At 36.8% G+C, this 18,752-nt stretch overlaps 5 protein-coding genes across 5 annotated transcripts; 3 read left to right on the top strand and 2 right to left on the bottom strand.

Moving 5' to 3' along the window:
- Nucleotides 1-589: 589 nt before the first annotated feature.
- Nucleotides 590-2,047, bottom strand: LOC120260679 (peroxidase 72-like). Its single transcript, XM_039268218.1, has 4 exons — nucleotides 1,788-2,047; nucleotides 1,487-1,678; nucleotides 1,246-1,411; nucleotides 590-1,167 (listed from the first exon to the last, which is right to left on the bottom strand). Exons 1-4 carry the CDS (start codon nucleotides 2,022-2,024, stop codon nucleotides 755-757), a joined length of 1,008 nt encoding a protein of 335 aa, XP_039124152.1. The 5' UTR covers nucleotides 2,025-2,047; the 3' UTR covers nucleotides 590-754.
- A 437-nt stretch (nucleotides 2,048-2,484) lies between these two features.
- Nucleotides 2,485-7,428, bottom strand: LOC120260979. Its single transcript, XM_039268609.1, has 19 exons — nucleotides 7,353-7,428; nucleotides 7,178-7,233; nucleotides 7,009-7,100; nucleotides 6,885-6,923; nucleotides 6,743-6,796; nucleotides 6,236-6,310; nucleotides 5,858-5,923; nucleotides 5,728-5,770; nucleotides 5,326-5,374; nucleotides 5,034-5,127; nucleotides 4,891-4,943; nucleotides 4,721-4,805; nucleotides 4,511-4,613; nucleotides 4,333-4,425; nucleotides 4,015-4,081; nucleotides 3,828-3,894; nucleotides 3,664-3,717; nucleotides 3,373-3,541; nucleotides 2,485-2,986 (listed from the first exon to the last, which is right to left on the bottom strand). The coding sequence occupies exons 2-18, from the start codon at nucleotides 7,227-7,229 to the stop codon at nucleotides 3,407-3,409; spliced, it is 1,221 nt and encodes a 406-aa protein (XP_039124543.1). The 5' UTR covers nucleotides 7,230-7,233; nucleotides 7,353-7,428; the 3' UTR covers nucleotides 2,485-2,986; nucleotides 3,373-3,406.
- A 152-nt stretch (nucleotides 7,429-7,580) lies between these two features.
- LOC120260978 lies at nucleotides 7,581-10,942 on the top strand. The gene is made up of 7 exons (XM_039268608.1): nucleotides 7,581-8,000; nucleotides 8,353-8,495; nucleotides 8,673-8,944; nucleotides 9,258-9,412; nucleotides 9,524-9,786; nucleotides 9,942-10,004; nucleotides 10,476-10,942. Exons 1-7 carry the CDS (start codon nucleotides 7,715-7,717, stop codon nucleotides 10,728-10,730), a joined length of 1,437 nt encoding a protein of 478 aa, XP_039124542.1. The 5' UTR covers nucleotides 7,581-7,714; the 3' UTR covers nucleotides 10,731-10,942.
- A 941-nt stretch (nucleotides 10,943-11,883) lies between these two features.
- Nucleotides 11,884-15,536, top strand: LOC120260926 (26S proteasome regulatory subunit S10B homolog B). Its single transcript, XM_039268515.1, has 10 exons — nucleotides 11,884-12,023; nucleotides 12,278-12,397; nucleotides 12,950-13,086; nucleotides 13,183-13,344; nucleotides 13,434-13,520; nucleotides 13,594-13,680; nucleotides 13,856-13,993; nucleotides 14,844-15,035; nucleotides 15,123-15,221; nucleotides 15,307-15,536. The coding sequence occupies exons 1-10, from the start codon at nucleotides 11,924-11,926 to the stop codon at nucleotides 15,379-15,381; spliced, it is 1,197 nt and encodes a 398-aa protein (XP_039124449.1). The 5' UTR covers nucleotides 11,884-11,923; the 3' UTR covers nucleotides 15,382-15,536.
- A 291-nt stretch (nucleotides 15,537-15,827) lies between these two features.
- LOC120260927 (NAC domain-containing protein 74-like) lies at nucleotides 15,828-18,707 on the top strand. The gene is made up of 5 exons (XM_039268517.1): nucleotides 15,828-15,979; nucleotides 16,525-16,702; nucleotides 16,921-17,198; nucleotides 17,380-17,584; nucleotides 17,794-18,707. The coding sequence occupies exons 2-4, from the start codon at nucleotides 16,537-16,539 to the stop codon at nucleotides 17,575-17,577; spliced, it is 642 nt and encodes a 213-aa protein (XP_039124451.1). The 5' UTR covers nucleotides 15,828-15,979; nucleotides 16,525-16,536; the 3' UTR covers nucleotides 17,578-17,584; nucleotides 17,794-18,707.
- Nucleotides 18,708-18,752: the final 45 nt, after the last annotated feature.

Genomic DNA, 18,752 nt, shown 5'->3' with positions numbered 1-18,752 from the left:
AGAGACGCATATAGGGCTAATATGGCGGGAAAGAAGCTGGTTTTCCCGCCAAAAAGAGGGCTCTTTCATCAGCCGTTGGATCTTGATCGTACGTGTGAGATGGTTTCGGCTGACATCCGCATAGATTGGCCTTTTGTTTTGTTTAGTGTAGTTCGGCGGCCCATGGGCTAAATCTTAATTTCTTTTTTTGATATATATTGTAAATTATATTTATTGTATATATATTGTGCCTAAGAAAACAATGTTTATACCCGGTGTGGTCAACTAATTTTTTTTCGAACTTTTTAAATTTTTTTTTATGAAAAAAATTACTACAGAGATACATTAATATTGGTGTTTTATGGGGGAAGAAGAAGACGTGATTTTTATAATGAAATGAATAATTATGAAGTCCATGTATATACAAGCTAATTTTCACCTGATTTAGTTTAAAAACTAAATAAATTATCCACAAATATAAATTTTGTGTAATTTCATCCGTCTTGAAAAATATAATTCAAGAACATTTCAGACTATAGATTTTATTTATTTTTTTATTCGGAAGCAGATAAATCTTATTCCATTGCAAAATGAAGAAAAGTACATAAACCCCAACCACAGAACATGAATAATAAAAACACATGTATTTATTACTAATTCAAAGAAACACACAACAATATGATCATCAAACAAAACAACAAACACTACACCCCATTTTTTAAAAATGCACATATATAATCCAAAGTTTTTCATCATGATTCACAAACTCAATATATCAATGGTTAACCCTCCTGCAAATTTTCCTAATCTCCCCTTTAGAACCAGTGAGAGGAGCAATGTTGCCCATCTTCACCATTGACTTTGCAAAATGGTCAAAAAACAAGCCATTGTTAACAGCATACTGTTTGACAAGCTCCATTGTAACACTGTTCTTGGTCAAAAGTATCTCATCCGAACTCAACAGGCCATTTCCAGCAACAATGTTGATGTAGTAGTGATTATCAAACTTGGTTGGGCTAACAAAGTCCAAAGGAAAGAGGTTCTGATCACCACCGGACCTCGGGCACCGTTGCCGGAGTTCATTCGCATAGACTTGGTTCAGTGTAAAGTCCGGCAAGCCATTCCCAGTCTGGTTATACAACCTTTGCCGGAAACTAGTGCACCTTGATTGCCCAATTGTGTGGCTACCTGCAATGTATTAATTATAGTAAAATTAATTAAATAGATTAGAGCCATTTCCAATACTGTATATATATATATATATACCTGAGAGAGCAACAAGATCAACAAGGTCAAGGCCTTTGAGCTTGAACTTAGTGATGATGGTTGGAAGAGTATCATTAGGTGCTGGGATATTATGATTGGACCCGCTAATGCTGGCACCCAAAGAGTCCCTTCTTCCTAAAGGAACCTCCCAACTTGGTCCACCAGCCTAATTAAGTTTACAACAAGATTAAACAGTAATCACTTAAAATAAAGAAAATAAAAAATATATACAAAAGTTTACAAGAACAGTGGAATCCCGGGCAGCAAGTGCAAGTATATCAGCACAAGAGACAGTGTTTGGGCATTCTTTCTCCAATGCAGACTTAATCTCATCAATCACTTCAAACCCTCTAGCAGAGTTCCTGTTTGGGTTTGATCTTTTTTCACTTATGATGGTACCACTGCTATCTAGCAGCACTGATGCATCACAACCCTATATATATATATTGTGTATATGAGTTTGAGTTTCAAGGATTTGTTTACGTGTAAATATATATAATAATTCAAAGGGTGTACGTGCATGTAATGAAAAATTAAAGAACCTTAACAAAACAGTCATGGAAGTGAAGCCGGAGAAGAGAAGCAGCCATTCTTGGTTCCTTGGTGACAGCTTTGGCGACGATGGAGTTGACGATCTCCGACGCTTTCGGGCATGAATGATCGTAAAACTGCGGGTAAAGATAGCCTCCGGTGTACACCTTGCCGGCGTTGCAGAGAGTGGTGAGAATTACTGTGGCCAATAGAGCAACCATAATGAACTTCATGGAGATCAAAGCCATTTTTGAAAGGTTGTTTGTGATGAAGAGAAAGGTGGTGAGCTTTTGGTATTTATAGAGAATGCTAGCTAGCTAGCTAGTAGCAACTAGTAAGTCATTTGGGTTTGAAGAGTTGGTAGGTTCTCTTCTTCATGTTTAATATCTATCACTGAGTCAAAAAGTTCAAGGTTCATGTCCATATCTAAAGATGGAGGTTTAGGTACTGTAGGACCTAAACCTTGAGCTGGTTGGAGGACCAAAAGTGGAGCAGAAGCACCTGCGCTCATTGACTGGGGAATATGATTTATAATATGATTGTTTATTTTTTTAGCAATTTATTTTTTTATTTTTAAGTCATTACATGTAACACGAGGGATGGTTAAAATCATCATTTTGTTCATTGCTTATTCTTTCATTTAAATGAATTTTTGATAAAGATTTTATATTATATTACGAATAAACATACATGTTCTTGTTCATAACAAAGACAAATAATCAAAGCATGAAATTATAAAACATATTTGTTTGTTTAGAGGTACAAGAAATCAAACACATTCCCAGAAATTCAGGAAAACACAAAACAATGTTGAATCAGTAAATTCAGGTCTTTGTCTCTCTCTGCTTCAAATGTGGCAAAAGAGCAAATGTGATAAATTCCAGGCTATATAAAACTCAGCATCATGCTTCTTTATTTGGATCAGAACAACAAGTTCAGACAAACAGATCACCTTTCATTTGCTTCGGTTATCACTGTTACCTGCTCCTTGAAGAGTAGGTAGAACTGCTACCACTAATTCCTCTTCCAAATTTTACTATTAAAACGATCGAGTAACATACAACTGAAAGGCGACGACCGACGCTTAAAGAAAGAACCAGCCAATGTGATCTTCCATGTGAATTGATGAAAGCCGGGAAAGTGTTACCACATTTAGCAGAAAGTACCATATTTGTCGATGTTCCTAACCTCAACTGCATTGTCAAGTCATCTAAATGACAAAAGATTGAAAGCAGAGTTAGTAACATATTCCCATTAAAGCATGATAATCTTATGTGCAAATAGATGAACTAATGACATGGACATAATCAAAGTTCAACCCTGGTAGCTCCAATTAAATGCACAGCACAATCTTCACCATAAAAGTTTCAAAATAAAAAAGTCGTAAGGATTGTCACATTGTGGTAAACTTGCTTGCTGAGCATTAAAAAGAAGGCCTTTTAAGAAACAAAGCAAGAATATTGATGCAAATGCTGATGTTGAGAATTAAACAAGGAATAGTCTCATGTGAAGCAGAAAGACAATACCAACATGTGAAAATTACTACAGAGTGGAATGTGATTCCAGAGAGTAAAATATCCAGTTAACAAGGTGAACCTGGGAATGAGGAATATTTTATGTCTTTGCTTATTCAAATTGACCCATATTTTCTTTCGCTTGTTCTTTGTGTTTCTTGAGTTGAAGCAGGTTGATCATCCCAGGATGATTGGCCTGAGAAATTGCGACCAAGATCGCCTCCTAACATGTACCCTCGTGGTCCAGTCACCTATTACAAACCTTTGTCAAACCTTCAACTCATTAAAAATTTCCAAAGGTATAACATATTGCAAACCCCAAAAGGACATTTAAACTATCATTTTATTAATAACAGCAAGAAAAACCACTCACAGTTTCCAAACAGGCTGATAGAATGGTCATTCCAGGCAAGGCATCAAGTCCCCTCTGCATGAAATGTAAAAATAGATCTGGCTGATGAGCTCCAATCATATCAACTGGAAAAAAATTCTCATATTAATCAATCAATGATGATTGAAACTCCAAAGCAAACAGACCTGACGCTCAACTCGAGATTTATAGATAAATCCCCCACAGCAGAATATTGTTGATAAGACTATAAATCTGCAAAGAAAAGTATATAAAACTATAAGACAATAAATATTGGCATGCAGCATATATTTGACAATCTATTTTCTCTCATATACTGTCAACAAACTCTGGTATCAGTTTAAAACAACACACATGCAAGAAAGCACTCCAAAAGTGGCCCACCCCCTTGTAGCATCATTTTCACCCCCCTGCTCGTAATCTGCAAGCAATTGACAAGTATGACTCTAGCATCAGTTGAATGTTATGATATCTTTTTGTTGAAGAAACAGAGGCATATAATCATAAACCAACTAGATTATGTTTTTTTTTTTATATACATTTAGAAGAATAATAGTATAATAAAGGCTGTATTTTGCCTAAATCCTAAACCATGTCTAATGACATGATAAATAACATTAGAAAATCTGCAGATGGACGAGATTCATTTTACAAACAGAATGAAGCACTAACCACACAATTTTGTGAGGGTAAACTCTACAGGATCATAGCCATCTATTGGTATTGAGATGGCAATTTCATATGGACTATCACGTGCGGTTAGACCTACAAAAATGGAAAATGATATTGGAGAAAGAAATATAAAGTATTTAATAACAAAAATGAAATTCTGATCCAATGATCAACATACATCTCCAATTAACTAATAGAATTGAGGGGGACAACGTAGTTGGTGCACTGCCACTTGCTGCTGAACCTAATAGCTTCACCTCTAATCCTTTGTCAGGGTTAATCTGCACAAAGGAGACAATAAGAATCAACATGTCCAAGGCTAAGAATATGAACACATTTATGCTTTTTTTGGAGTTTTTTGTATGCATCTTTATGCCAACAAGTGAACCTTCAGGATTGGTTTGCCAACAAGAACCGAAAGAGTAGACTTTGCAGTCAGATAAAGGGATAGATGGGTCTGCTCAGTCCGGAAACTGCGAAAAGGGACAAGACCAAACATATTATAGTCTTAGGCTTTTAGCAAATGACAAATGAGAGGGCTCAGATAATTTACCACACCTGAAATCACGACGAGGTTTTTCATATCCTAACTGAGTCATGCCATTATATACCTAGAGCCAAATAACAAAGTTACTCAAAATCCAATTAGAAAATTTGGAGAAGCTTAAAAGAATGAGTAAAAGGCATCATAGCGTCCTCACAACTTCCCATGACCGAGGATGAAAACCAACAGTGAAACCCTCAAATACTCGTGGTCCGCGCTTGACACAAGGGATAGCAAGTTCAATAATAGCCCTAGTTTTAAAGAATAGAAGAACACCTTGAATATGCAAAAAAACATTACTCATAGATAAATGCATTCAACACAAACAAGAGAAAGAATGCAAAACTAATGCAGGATAACAATAATATCATTGGATAACACCCAAAAGGGAAGAACACGAAAGACCAAGAGTAATGTTTTGATGGGAATATTTAGCGTATAACTAACACCTGCACTTTGAAGTGTCATAATCTACACTGCATATGCACCCAAGCTCACCTGAGAAAACAAATCCGGAAGTACAACAATCATTAATTCATATACATAAATAGTATAACGAATTGGATAAGGATCCATAGCAATTCATTCCACAAACTAAATGTGCCATTTAAATATGCTTTCTTAAAAAAATCCCTTGATAATTGATATCAGATTGTAATTATATGACATCACCATCCATCCGTCCCAATTGTAGATGATGATTAACAGAGAAGAAAACTGGTCCAAAAACACACCACACACACAGATGATACAATCACTAGCATAGATTGGCAATTTTGAAGTATTGCAGAAATAGTTCTGATATCAACGAATATGGAAGAATATGTACCACGAAGAACAAGCTGGCGTACCTTTACAAGCTCCACTCAAACAATTTCCACATACTATATTTATCTGAGATAACGATCACAAGATTAATGCCCTATGTTTCTCATGTAATGACTATCAGAATGTAGAGATATTTTACCATTGGAGACTGACCTGAGCAGTACGACCCATTTTATCAAAGCTATCCTCACATTTCATCAGGTCTCCATTGAAAAAGCCCTGAGGCATCCCCACATGCCACAGAAAAATGGGATAGCAAAGATTTCATACAGTAGCATAATATGGGAAAGAATATTATTCAAAAAGCTGGTGATTTTGTACAATGCTACTCTATGCCTCAAATGGTCTCTTTCCACTGATGAGAGAGCCAAATATGCAAGGACACTAATAACTTGCGCAAACAATATCCTATCTGATTATTTGGATTAACTTATAAAATACAAGTGCAACATGACAGAGCTTCTTACGATGAATAAAAAGGAACTCTAATTATTCTCATACAGTTTACAATAAATAACAGTAGGCACTTACTTGAACAAAATTCACAGGCGTTGAACCAGGTACAAAATAGTGGTTAGTCGAGTAACGACCAAAATCAACATACCCCTGCATTAGCATTGAGGAAGATGAACCAGAATGGGCTTGATATGGAACAGAAAACGTCAATGGAGGTGGTATTGATAATTTATTTCACAGAGGCATATTTCTGCCATTAGAACTCTAGAAGCATTCTGAAAAATACAGTCTTTGGCACATTATAGGCTCACCATATTCATGCCCATGTGACTACATAAACTATGACATTGTGACTTTGCAACCTTTTTCTCTATCTGTAGGGCATAAAAATTCACTAAAGATACAATTTATAAATCATAGTTATCTCAGGCCAATGACTTTTCAGGTGGTTGATATAGCATTGTTCTAACTCAGTGATCACCTAATGCTCTCAAAAACACTATAAATATATGTATATAACAAAAAATAAAAATAAAAAAAATCAAATCACAACATAATATTGGGCAAAAAATAATACCATACCGTTTGAGATCGGCTCTCAACATCTTTGCAGAACCGAACAACCAAATCACCATCCTATTCTTATCACAAAAACACACATTTTTCTAAGTTCTCAACCATAACATTTCATCACAGCATCAAAAAGAAACTCATTTGCAATCACCTGCCCATCATATTCAAAGGGGTGACCAATCCAATCTGTCTAAATGGAAGCTCAGGAAAAACACAACAATCACTCAAAAAACTCATGAAAAACAGTCAAGCATGGATAATCAAAACCAGGATACAAAATCAGCAAGGTAGCTACTGTTATCAAGCGCGTAGCAATTGGAACTCGGCATCGCAACAGACGCAACAAGATGAACATCCACCGAAATCACTGAAACATCGAACAAAGATTAAGAAGAATGAACAGAAGAGCAAAAAAGTTTAGATTTTTCATAGATGAGTTCATGCCTCCTATCAGGAACGCAAGCTTCGCAAACGAACAACTCCAACCGAGCAACATTTCCCTGTAGGTCCAGAAAACTAATAGTTTAACATTTCGGTCCTTCGCCCAAAGAAGAAAAGGACTGAATTGGGGATAAATTTAATTTTTGGAAATCCAGGGGGTTGAATTAGAAGTATGCACCCGAAGAGCAAGCGATCGGTGACGGTGAGAAAGAGGGAAGGGATGAAGAGATGCTGAAGGGGCTGGCTCCGTTGAATCTGGGCCGTTTATATTCTTTGAAACAGAGATGAACGGTTTTTATTAGATCAGGGATCTTGTTTCTGAGATTTAATCACAGCCGTCCATCGTGTTTAGAAGGCTGAGATCGATGATTTAGTCGGTGACCATCACGCCGAGTTTAATGCGGGCTTTGGTTTGCTTGCAGTTGAGAGACCATTCCATTGATTCGTTCGAAAGCCTTGGGAAGGAGATCGAGATTCGAGAGATTCAAAACCCTAGCAATGGTGGAACTGGGAGACGAGATCTGAGATCTGTTTGCTTCGATGGCAAAGCCTACGGCGGTGGGATGGATCTCGCTGCAGAGTAAGCGCCTCCTGCTGCTGTTGCTCGTTGTTTTTTCCGTCTCCACCGTCGTTGCCCTCTTCGTCCGTAACATCAATGAAGCCTGCGAAACTCGCCGGGACGCTGCTGTTTCTTCTTCGTACGGAGGAGGCCGGGTTCAGCTCTCGCCGCCGCCCGTGGTCGCCGCCGGTGAAGGCCTGAAGAGTCCACTTGGGTTCATGCGGTCGAAGTTCGTGGTTCTGGTGTCCCATGAACTGTCACTCTCCGGTACTTCTCGCTACTTGATTTGTTTTTTTGGGTTCTGTTGCGATCCTAAATTGCCTTGACATTTATAGGAAGAACTTTGTTATTTACTTGCATGATAGAAATGAAGCATTTTATTGATTTGAATCGAATAAACTTCATGTAAAAGCAGACAAAGTTAGCATTTTGATTCGAATCTTTCTGTCTAGAAACCTTAAGATTAGAAGGAAAGGGAGGAACCTAGCGGATATGTAGGCTTCTTTGAGGTTAGAGAGCTCATGGAGGATGTTCGGTGCATCTTATGGGGATCATGGGGAGCATTCCTCATACTATAGCTTTTTTGGAAGTAAATAAGTAATTCTGTACTTTCATGCAGGTGGACCATTGCTTCTGATGGAGTTAGCATTTCTGTTAAGAAGCGCTGGTGCTTCAGTGGTATGGGTTACATACCAAAAACCATCTGAAACAAATGAAGTTATTTATAGTCTGGAGCAGAAAATGTTGGACCGGGGAGTGCAGGTATTTTTTAGACATCCTTCTCCTGAAAGAGGTAGCATTGAACAAATGCTTGAATGAGCCCAGCAGTTCTGTTACTATGTTTCTGAAGAATGACATATGAATCAAGTTTTGTGCTATTCTAGGATCAGAACCTTTCATCTCAACAATCATCTCATTGTTTCCATCCAACATTATTAGGTACTTTCAGCCAGAGGTCGAGAAGTAATTGATGCAACGCTTAAAGCTGATTTGGTGGTTTTAAACACTGCTGTTGCTGGAAAGTGGTTGGATGCTGTTCTCAAAGAACATGTTCATCAAGTTCTCCCAAAGACATTGTGGTGGATTCATGAAATGCGAGGACATTATTTTAAATTAGATTATGTCAAACACCTGCCTTCTGTTGCAGGTGCTATGATTGATTCTCATACAACTGCAGAATACTGGAAGAATAGGACTCATGATCGTTTGGGGTAAGTCAAAATTTTTGTGATCCTTGATTATGTAATTGGTGTAGATTATATTTCAATATTGTTTGTGGTTTCATGCCAAAAAATTTTCTTTTATTGATCTTGCAATTTGAACATATTGGTAACCTTCAGTGATATTAATGCTTTCACGTATTACCATGCTATCTCAGTTTGCTTTTGAATTTGAGTTGAACTATTGTATAATCATTCACTGGCTGTTGGCATGCTTTTGTGTGTTATTTTTCCTTTCGGTAAAGCATATTTTTAGGTACCAATTTATTTAACTTATGATGACTAGCCTTTTTCCTCTATATAGTATCAACATGCCACAGACCTATGTGGTCCACCTTGGTAATAGCAAAGAACTGATGGAAGTTGCTGAAGATTATGTAGCTAGAAGGGTACTTCGGGAGCATATTCGTGAAGCTCTCGGAGTGCGTAATGAAGATCTTCTCTTTGCTATAATAAATAGTGAGCACCATTTGGTCCTGCTTTGATCAGTTGCCACTTGATTTTGAGCTTCTGTACTAGTCAAAATTCTCATAATTTACTTGGCCATGCCCTGGTATAAAAATCTTGCAGGTGTTTCACGTGGGAAGGGACAAGATTTGTTTCTGCAAGCATTTTATGAGAGTTTGCGGTTGATCCAGGAGCAGAAGTTGCAAGTGCCTACGATGCATGCTGTAGTGGTCGGGAGTGACATGAATGCTCAATCCAAGTTTGAAGCTGAACTACGTGCCTTTGTATCCAAGAAAGGAATTCAAGACCGTGTTCACTTTGTTAACAAAACACTAACTGTTGCTCCCTACCTGGCTGCTATAGATGTTCTTGTTCAAAACTCCCAGGTACTTTCAGTTTGCTTACAATCATTTTTATCTTGGTTTTCGCCTTTCACGAACACATGTTTTAGTGTCCGTACCATTCTTTTGAAGTGAATTTGAATGCTACTATTAAGACTTGTTCCAATGCCAATAACTTGGTTTCCTTTTTTTTTGTTTAGGCCCGTGGGGAATGTTTTGGAAGAATAACAATTGAAGCCATGGCTTTTCAGTTGCCCGTATTGGTAACTCACTCTTCTTGAATGCCAAAATTCTTATTGAATAGCTTTCTTCTAGAGTGTGTTGCTCTGTGCATTATGGCTCCAGTATAGATGGAAATTGCCGATGCAGCCACAACATCCCTGTCCATAACAACTGACATAACATCCATATGAATCATGTTCGCTTGCATTTGTAAACAGTCCCTGTCTCTGTCAATGTTGATAATGTGTTATATTAATTATGAATCATGCCGGTGATACGGCTTTCTAAGCTGGGTTTCAATCTCTGACCTCAAAATGTGCATTGATGCCAAACAGAGACATGCATTATGGACCCAACAATCAAAGTGCACTATTGTCTCCATTTATTTGACCATGCCAATTGCCAATGTCGTGTCAATAATTTTTATGAAATTCATGTCAAATAGCACATATTATCAATTCATATCTACCCTCCTGCATTTCTATTTATGTTTTGGCTAAATTTAATGACAGGGAACAGCTGCTGGGGGCACAACAGAGATTGTTGTCAATGGATCGACTGGCTTCTTGCATCCTGCTGGGAAGGAGGGGGTCTTCCAACTTGCAAAGAACATGGTAAAGCTTGCTACCCATGTCGAAAGGAGGCTGACATTGGGAAGGAAAGGCTATGAGCGGGTGAAGGACAGGTTCATGGAGCGACACATGGCGAGCAGGATTGCATCAGTTCTAAAACAAATTCTGCAGAAATCAAAGCGTCCATCATTGTGAAGATTTTGTAATAGAGAAAAAAGGGTTATGAGATCAATCTCAACAAATCTCCCCATACTTCCATGTATCATATTTTTGTTTGAGTTGCAATTTATGTTCCTTGTAAAGGCCTGAGAGTTTTGTACATATGAGATTGATCTTTTAATCCTAGTGATTGTGTTACATTGCACTTGCTGCGCAATTAAATGTCAGCAGGATCAATTATGGCAGAATATGAGCTACTGCAGTGTTCTTGTTTGTTTACAATTGACTATAACAAAACGTTCTCAAAAGATGGTTTGTTTGTGTGCTATGGTGTTTAAATGAGCGTTGCAGCGCCATCATATAAAATTTAAGAGCAGACAAATACTCCCTCCATTCTTTTTTATTTGCCACATTTTTATTTGCCACATTTATTTAATTTATATCTGTTAAAAAAAGTTGTTGGTTGGAGTTAGTTGATTATTTATATTTTATAAAAATTTTTATTATTTTTCAAAACTACACTAAATGAAAATATATAATTTAATGCTTAATTGATTGTGATTTATTAAAAATTATATAAGTACATTAAATTAAAAAGTAAATTTAAAAAAATTATTTAATGCTGTACAAAATTTCTAATGTGACAATTATAAAAGAACAAATAAGAGCTCCAAAATGTAATAAGTACTCCCTCCATTCCTAAATACATGCCCTTTAAAGATGTTACAAAAGAATTAAGAATATCATTAAATTTTATAAAATTTAACATAAAAATCAATCAAATTACTAAACTATCTTTTTTTGGCACTATATATATTTTTTGGATTATAAATATTATTTTATTTATTTATATAACTTAGAAAATTAAAAATTGGTGAAATTAGAAAAATAAATAAATAAATATTGTCATGATATTATAAAATGACAATTATTTTGAAATAATTTTTTTTAAAATAAAATGTATTTAAAAATGAAGGGAATTAAAAAAAAAAAAAGAGTATGTAGAAAATCTCACAAATTTCGGGAATATTTTAAATTTTTAAAGAAATAGAAATGTTCTTTTGTCGGTGCCTTCTTCCAAATCTGAATTCGGATCCGGATCCGGATCCGATTCGTTTAACGGGTATCAACTCGTTTTAATTTTACCCGACCCGATTAGGATCGCTGCTATAAGAGCCTCTTTTTGAGCTGTTCAAGTTCGAGTTGAATTGGTGATTGCTGAGGCGGAGATGAGCAACGACGACGCGAATGCCCGGCGGGCAACCGCCGTCACCGAGTATCGGAAGAAGCTCCTACACTATAGGGAGCTCGAATCCAGAGTCCGCACTGGTAATTGATCTCCTCTGCCTTTTTTCCCTTTAGATCTTGATTAGATTCAAGTCTTGGCTACCAGATTTTGAGAATTAGGGTTTGGACGATGCCTTTGTTTTTCTTGCCTTTGTTTGATTGCAGGGTTTGCTTTGCTTATACTAGATGTGGAAACAGAAGTTTTCTAAGTTTTCTTGTGATCTGACTTTGCTTTTGGCGATAGTTTTCTTGATCGCTTTGATTGATTATGATGTTTTAATTGTTTTGATTTGTAGTGAGGGAGAGCTTGAGAAATTCAAAGAAAGAGTTTGCTAAGACGGAAGATGATTTGAAATCCCTCCAAAGTGTTGGACAGATCATAGGAGAGGTTCTTCGGCCTCTTGACAATGAGCGTTGTAAGTATACTGACTGATATGTGATATTCTCAATTTTCAATTTTGTCTTATGGCCACCTGATGTTGGCAAAACTTGGTTTTCTGACTGGCAACTGGTGAAACCCCAGCATGTAATTGCTGTTTTATTAAATGTTACATGATAATGAGATGCGATTGCTCATTGAGAAGTGTTGGACTTTGAAACAATTTTGAGCAGAATATCTTCTTTTGTAAGCCCATGGCTAGTTAAAATTTTCTTTTGCCCTTTTCACTAAAAGGATGACTGTCTGCTTATAGATGTGGGATTTTCCTCATTAGCAACTTGTTCTTAACTTGTTTGGTAATGTAATTCCTGCCCTAACTTTTGTTTAAAAATGTTTCCAAGAGCTTCAATTGTTGCGATCATGCAATCATGCAATCCTGTTGCATATGCATCTGCTTTCCAGGTTGCCTTAATTGTGTGCCTTATGTGTTAGCTTTAGGGGGTTTGTGCATGCACTTGCATCTTCATAATGCCCGCACAGTTTGGCCAGATTTCTGGTTTATAAAATGGATATATTGTTTGTTGTCCAGTGATTGTTAAAGCTAGCAGTGGCCCTAGATATGTTGTTGGTTGTCGAAGTAAGGTTGATAAAGAAAAGCTGACAGCTGGAACTCGTGTGGTGCTTGATATGACCACCCTGACTATCATGCGGGCTCTTCCACGTGAGGTATAGTATGGGATGCTTTTCACTTAGTTTTAATTTGGTGAGTCTTTTATTGTTTCCTGTGTGGATGAAGGATTGTTGCTTTATCCTTGATTCAAGGTTGATCCTGTTGTGTATAACATGCTTCATGAAGACCCTGGCAATGTTAGCTACTCTGCCGTAGGCGGATTATCTGATCAGATTCGAGAACTTAGGGAATCTATTGAGCTGCCACTAATGAACCCTGAACTTTTCATTAGAGTGGGGATTAAGCCTCCCAAGGTATCTATAATTTCTGTTGTGAAGGATTAAATGACTCATTTAATGTTCAGATCATGCAATTAGAATTCTGAGTTATTTGATTATTTCAGGGTGTTCTTCTCTATGGTCCTCCAGGCACTGGAAAGACATTGCTAGCCAGAGCTATTGCTAGTAATATAGATGCCAACTTTCTTAAGGTTTGCAATGGTTCTTATAAAGAGGTTTGTAAGTTTGTGTTCAATATATTCAATTTATGAATACTTTATGCAGGTTGTTTCAAGTGCTATTATTGACAAATATATTGGTGAAAGTGCTCGGTTGATAAGGGAGATGTTTGGATATGCTCGTGATCATCAAGTAATTTTTTCATTAACATCCCCAGTTACTAGCATGTTTGTGCACTACTTGACATTCAATTGTCTTTTATAATTTAGCTTGTTATGTGATGTGTGGCATTGACTTTAAACAAAAAAATTGGGCTTGATGATATATCATGAGCATTTGTTCTAACATTGTGCTTTTAATGTCCTAGCCATGCATCATATTCATGGATGAAATCGATGCCATTGGTGGGCGCCGTTTCAGTGAAGGAACCAGTGCTGATCGTGAGATCCAACGTACACTAATGGAGCTGCTCAATCAGCTGGACGGATTTGATCAGCTTGGCAAGGTTGGTGCTTACAATCTGTTTAAATTTCAAGTGGTACATAATTAATTTTACTTAAGTTCTAACAGTATCAAAGCCAATATTAACTGCCAGATTTGTCAAGATAATTGTTTTGTATATTTGATACTTTTCCTGTGAGTAATTAGATTTCTTATATCTACTAAACTAGCAAACTACTGGCAATGGCATGACAACGATAATATAATAGTAAACTAGTTGTGTTTAGTCTTTTCAAAACTCATAATTTGTGCAAATATAAAAAACTTCATTATACGCTAGAAAACTACAAATGTACATGCCACTTATCCATAGCCAATTTATCAAATATAAACTTATAAATAAGATCATCTTTACATGAAATTTGAGATGAAATATTTTAGTTATTATTCTTTAATTTATATAAATTTAAAACTGATATTAATAAATAACAAAATATAAGTAATATATTTAAATGTCAATGTGGCATAAATAGGACTATGCAGGTCCACTCATCATTTCATGATATTTGTCTCAAACAGGGTGACACAATCAGACACCAAGCACAATTGTGTCAAATTTTAACCTGCCTAACTCTTCATGTCATGTTAATGGGTTGTGTCAGAAATTTCCATTCCTAATCCGCCTGCATATGATCTGACTTTTCTGATCTATGCTAAAGCATGCATGAGCAACATTATGAGCACTTCATGCTTCTGAAAATTACAATTTTTTTTTCTGATCGAGGCATGATTTTGCTTTAAAATTTAGGTTTGCCACTACCTTATTTCTTGCCGAATGGATTATGAAGACAATCATGTGTATGAGATGCTATATACCAGGAGCTAAACTTGATCATGTCCATTTTGTTTGCTAGGTTAAAATGATCATGGCAACAAATCGTCCTGATGTTCTGGATCCTGCACTTCTCCGGCCAGGCCGATTAGACAGGAAAATAGAGATCCCACTGCCAAATGAGCAATCAAGAATGGAGATTCTGAAAATTCATGCTGCTGGAATTGCCAAGCATGGTGAGATTGACTACGAAGCTGTTGTTAAGCTTGCTGAAGTAAGTTTCCATTTCATGTTGGGAAGAAAAAAGAAGAAACTGTTAACCATCGCATCATTTTCACTTCGCTTGAAATTATTATTTCAGGGTTTCAATGGAGCTGATCTTCGGAATGTCTGCACCGAAGCTGGCATGTCTGCAATTCGAGCGGAGCGTGATTTTGTCATCCAAGAGGATTTTATGAAGGTAGATCAAAGTTTGCTTAATGATGAATTGATAAAAATTTTAGCCTTTAAACTCTTGTTCACATCATTGGCTGTTTCTGTTACAGGCCGTGAGGAAACTAAATGAAGCAAAGAAGCTTGAGTCAACCGCTCATTATAATGCTGATTTCGGAAAGGACTAGATAGATTGATAGATGCTTATTAACAATCCTATTGTGAGCCAAAGACCTATAAAAGGGTTTAAAATGTTTCTCATACAGTGCACGCTACTTCTCTAAACTGTTTGTTTTCAGTTATTTCGAGTTATTGTTTAACATCATGTTTCTTTTCCAAAGTATCCGGATCAGTAATATATTATTTTGCTTTAATGATTTATCTTTTTCCAAATATCACCAAATTATCAGTTGTGGTCAGGCTTGACACACACACCAGCCAAAAAAAACAAAAGCACGTTACTGCGTGGGAAAACTATTTCTTTTAGATTCGTGTGAGCATATCTCAAGGTAGAGTGAACGACTGTGATTGCAAACCGAGTAGAACGACTAGCGAGTCAACGAGCGAGTCGGCTCATCTCGACACGTAAACCGCGTAGCGAAAGAGACATAAAAGGAACCATTTGACATCATCATTACTCGGTCTTCATAGCAAATAAGAAGCATCCAAACGAACGAGGACTTCCCAGGAACGACAACAACACCACCTCATCTTTGATCTCTTCTCTTCTCTTCTCTCTCTCGCGTCGTCGTCGTCTCGGTCTTCATTTTGCCGCCGCCGTTCTCTGTGAGTTTTTTGATTGTTTTTCCCCTGATTTTTCATTCTCGTATTAGTTTTTCGATAGTATATCGTTTTCATTGCTTCAGGCGATCAAAAGTTGCATCTTTTTCTCTGAATTTGATCATGTTTTCATTCTTTTAGGGTTTTTATTTGTTATTTGATTAGTTTTGAGTTGATATGTATAGAGGTTGTGTGTGTCTTTGACGCTGTGTTGATCGTGTCTTGCGATCAAGGATTGATTGTGGTGGAGAACTTGCTTGAAATCAGTAGGTCAGTGTTTGTGGTTTTGGTATTTAATGGGGCTTTTTGCATAAAACTATTGATGATCAGTGACCTGGTTTGCTGTGTGCTTGTCAAAGTAGTGATTTTTTATGGATCTATTATTCGCTTTGTAAATACTATTCGTTGATGTAGCGAAAACATGATGAAATTTGTAGTTGAAAAATTGTGTTTTGTAGCTTAAGTGCTGAAAATTGTGTGATTGTTTAATGCATCTGTTTCTAACGTTTTGGTGCTATTGGGATTTGATTTTTTTTTTTCCCTGGTAACAGGTTCTTCATGAAATGGAGATTATGAATGTCTTCTCCCTCCCCCGAGGATTTGGATTCTATCCAACTGATGAGGAACTTGTTTCACATTATTTGAAGAAAAAATCCCTTGGCCAAAAGATCGACCATGAAATAATACCAGAGGTGGATATATACAAATTTGAACCATGGGACCTGCCAGGTAATTTTCATCTCTTGTGAGATACCATCTGGAATAACATGATTTCACTGATGAATGTGTAACCTGTAACTTTGTTAATCAAATTAGTTGATTGCTTTCCATTGAGTATGCTTAGCATCAAGCTGCAGTTGAAAGCTGTGAAAAGGATATATGTTTCATAGCGTGTGAATGGCCTACCTACCTTGTTCTAATTGTTCTTGGTTTATGACTTTTTGTAGCGAAATGTCACGTACCTACCCGTGATAGCAAATGGCACTTCTTCACCACACGAGACAGAAAGTATCCCAATGGTTTTCGATCAAACAGGGCAACGGAAGCAGGTTACTGGAAGTCCACTGGTAAGGACAGGAGGATCAAGTCCAAACATCGTGTGGTGGGAACTAAGAAAACTCTAGTTTTTCACAAAGGCCGGCCTCCTTTAGGAAAGAGAACAGATTGGATCATGCATGAATATTATCTGGATGAAAAGGAATACAAAGCTGCCCCTGGTATGAAGGTAATCCTTTATAGCCATGTTTTACTACTTGATTTATTGATAATTCATTCTTTTTTTTGCAAATATTCTATCTGTATTGCATCTCAAAGAATTATAAAGTACTTCTTAAACATAAAGGGACTGTTTTAAGATATGCTTCTTCTAGCCTCTTGTTTATTGAAATGTTTATCTATAATTGTAGAATTCCTTTGTCCTCTGCCGTGTTACAAAGAGGGATGGCTTGGTGCAAGAAGCTGAGATGTCCTCCAAAATTGGTGATTGTGCAGATCAACCAAAAGGCGTGACTGATCTAGTAGTCCAAGGTGATGTTGATGATGTTGAAGCATGGATTAAAGAACTTTACGAAACCAAACTTTTGCACTATTCATGCTATTACTGAATTAAAGGTATGCACTAAACTCCAGCAAACACTTCAGGACTACTCCCAAGTCCCTGCAATCAACACAAGATCTTGAAACTTCTTGAATAATTACATTATTAACATTTACCTGCATGTGTGTCACTAGATCTTTTTCCATCAGAGTGGTGAGTTAAATCTTAAAATCAAATGGATGTCAACTAACACTGTATATTTGTTTCTGTGGACAATTTGCAGGAAAATGACAACCTTATTGCTCCAAAGAGGGAAGCCGATAATCCATGTTCTCCACCAAATATCTCAGAAGACTCTGTCCATTTCCCACTAGAAATAGATAAAACAGAATGTTTCCTAGAAGAAGATATCCCTGAGTTAGATATTGATTTCTTTTTTGGAGAATATGGCGCTGGTGTAGCGCTTGATGACATCTTAACTCCATCTGAAGCTGCAGAACACAGGGGGAACCCAATACATTACAACTCATTGACTTCATTCAATGTAGTTGGCAGGCATGGAAGTGATTTTATTTGTGAAAATGCTGACAATACAAAGAACACTGGAAATGAGGAAACAGGCATTCAGATAAGATCCCGTCGTCCTGGATTTTCTACTACTGTAACAAAAGAAAGGATCAGGCTTCAGACGCACAAGATGGAATCAAGAAATGGAAAAACAATCAATGGGACTGTTGAGTGTGTCAATGAAGATCACCTTCTTGAATTCAAAAATGGTAGCGATGATCCTGAAAGACCAGCAAGCATTCATCCTAAAAAGAAAAGCTACATCAAAGGTTTGAACTTCTTGTTTTTGGCAGGAGTTTTTGCTTTGATACTCTATTTCCTGCTTCATGTTGCTGCACCGTTCTCTCGTATAAGTTCAAGCTCAGAATTGTAGTTGATATTTAGTATTTCCTATGCTTAACTAAATTAGAGGGATTGCTGGCTTCTGAAGATTACTAGGTGCTCTGGCTGCAACACTGTAGGAGATGTTAATTCGGTTTGGTTTTGACCGCTTTGGTTTTGTAGAACTTTCCTATTATTATTGTACAGTCGTTTCCTAATTTTTGTACTGCTCTGGTTTTTGTTGAAAATTTGTACTTAGAACCCTTTGGTCATACTTGTTAATACATACATATTGAGGGATTGATATAATATCTGAGCCTATGTCTGCGTGTGTAAAATATAACCCAATTGTGC

Source organism: Dioscorea cayenensis, chromosome 5, assembly GCF_009730915.1.
Source record: "Dioscorea cayenensis subsp. rotundata cultivar TDr96_F1 chromosome 5, TDr96_F1_v2_PseudoChromosome.rev07_lg8_w22 25.fasta, whole genome shotgun sequence".
NCBI lineage: Eukaryota > Viridiplantae > Streptophyta > Magnoliopsida > Dioscoreales > Dioscoreaceae > Dioscorea > Dioscorea cayenensis.
Note: the sequence above shows the minus strand (reverse complement) of the source record. Positions and strands in the feature narration are given on the sequence as shown.

Excerpts from the sequence above, each read along its gene's own strand:
- LOC120260679 (XM_039268218.1), bottom strand. The coding sequence starts at position 2,024 with ATGGCTTTGATCTCCATGAAGTTCATTATGGTTGCTCTATTGGCCACA. Across the intron at positions 1,679-1,787 it reads TCCATGACTGTTTTGTTAAG|GGTTGTGATGCATCAGTGCT; the intron begins GTTCTTTAATTT and ends ATATATATATAG. Across the intron at positions 1,168-1,245 it reads TGATCTTGTTGCTCTCTCAG|GTAGCCACACAATTGGGCAA; the intron begins GTATATATATAT and ends AATACATTGCAG.
- LOC120260979 (XM_039268609.1), bottom strand. The coding sequence starts at position 7,229 with ATGTTGCTCGGTTGGAGTTGTTCGTTTGCGAAGCTTGCGTTCCTGATA. Across the intron at positions 5,128-5,325 it reads TATGACACTTCAAAGTGCAG|GGCTATTATTGAACTTGCTA; the intron begins GTGTTAGTTATA and ends CTTTAAAACTAG. Across the intron at positions 3,895-4,014 it reads TTTGGAGTGCTTTCTTGCAT|ATTTATAGTCTTATCAACAA; the intron begins GTGTGTTGTTTT and ends TTTTCTTTGCAG.
- LOC120260978 (XM_039268608.1), top strand. The coding sequence starts at position 7,715 with ATGGCAAAGCCTACGGCGGTGGGATGGATCTCGCTGCAGAGTAAGCGC. Across the intron at positions 8,001-8,352 it reads CCATGAACTGTCACTCTCCG|GTGGACCATTGCTTCTGATG; the intron begins GTACTTCTCGCT and ends ACTTTCATGCAG. Across the intron at positions 9,787-9,941 it reads TTCTTGTTCAAAACTCCCAG|GCCCGTGGGGAATGTTTTGG; the intron begins GTACTTTCAGTT and ends TTTTTTGTTTAG.
- LOC120260926 (XM_039268515.1), top strand. The coding sequence starts at position 11,924 with ATGAGCAACGACGACGCGAATGCCCGGCGGGCAACCGCCGTCACCGAG. Across the intron at positions 13,087-13,182 it reads TGCGGGCTCTTCCACGTGAG|GTTGATCCTGTTGTGTATAA; the intron begins GTATAGTATGGG and ends CCTTGATTCAAG. Across the intron at positions 15,222-15,306 it reads TCCAAGAGGATTTTATGAAG|GCCGTGAGGAAACTAAATGA; the intron begins GTAGATCAAAGT and ends TTTCTGTTACAG.
- LOC120260927 (XM_039268517.1), top strand. The coding sequence starts at position 16,537 with ATGGAGATTATGAATGTCTTCTCCCTCCCCCGAGGATTTGGATTCTAT. Across the intron at positions 16,703-16,920 it reads TGAACCATGGGACCTGCCAG|CGAAATGTCACGTACCTACC; the intron begins GTAATTTTCATC and ends GACTTTTTGTAG. Across the intron at positions 17,199-17,379 it reads AAGCTGCCCCTGGTATGAAG|AATTCCTTTGTCCTCTGCCG; the intron begins GTAATCCTTTAT and ends CTATAATTGTAG.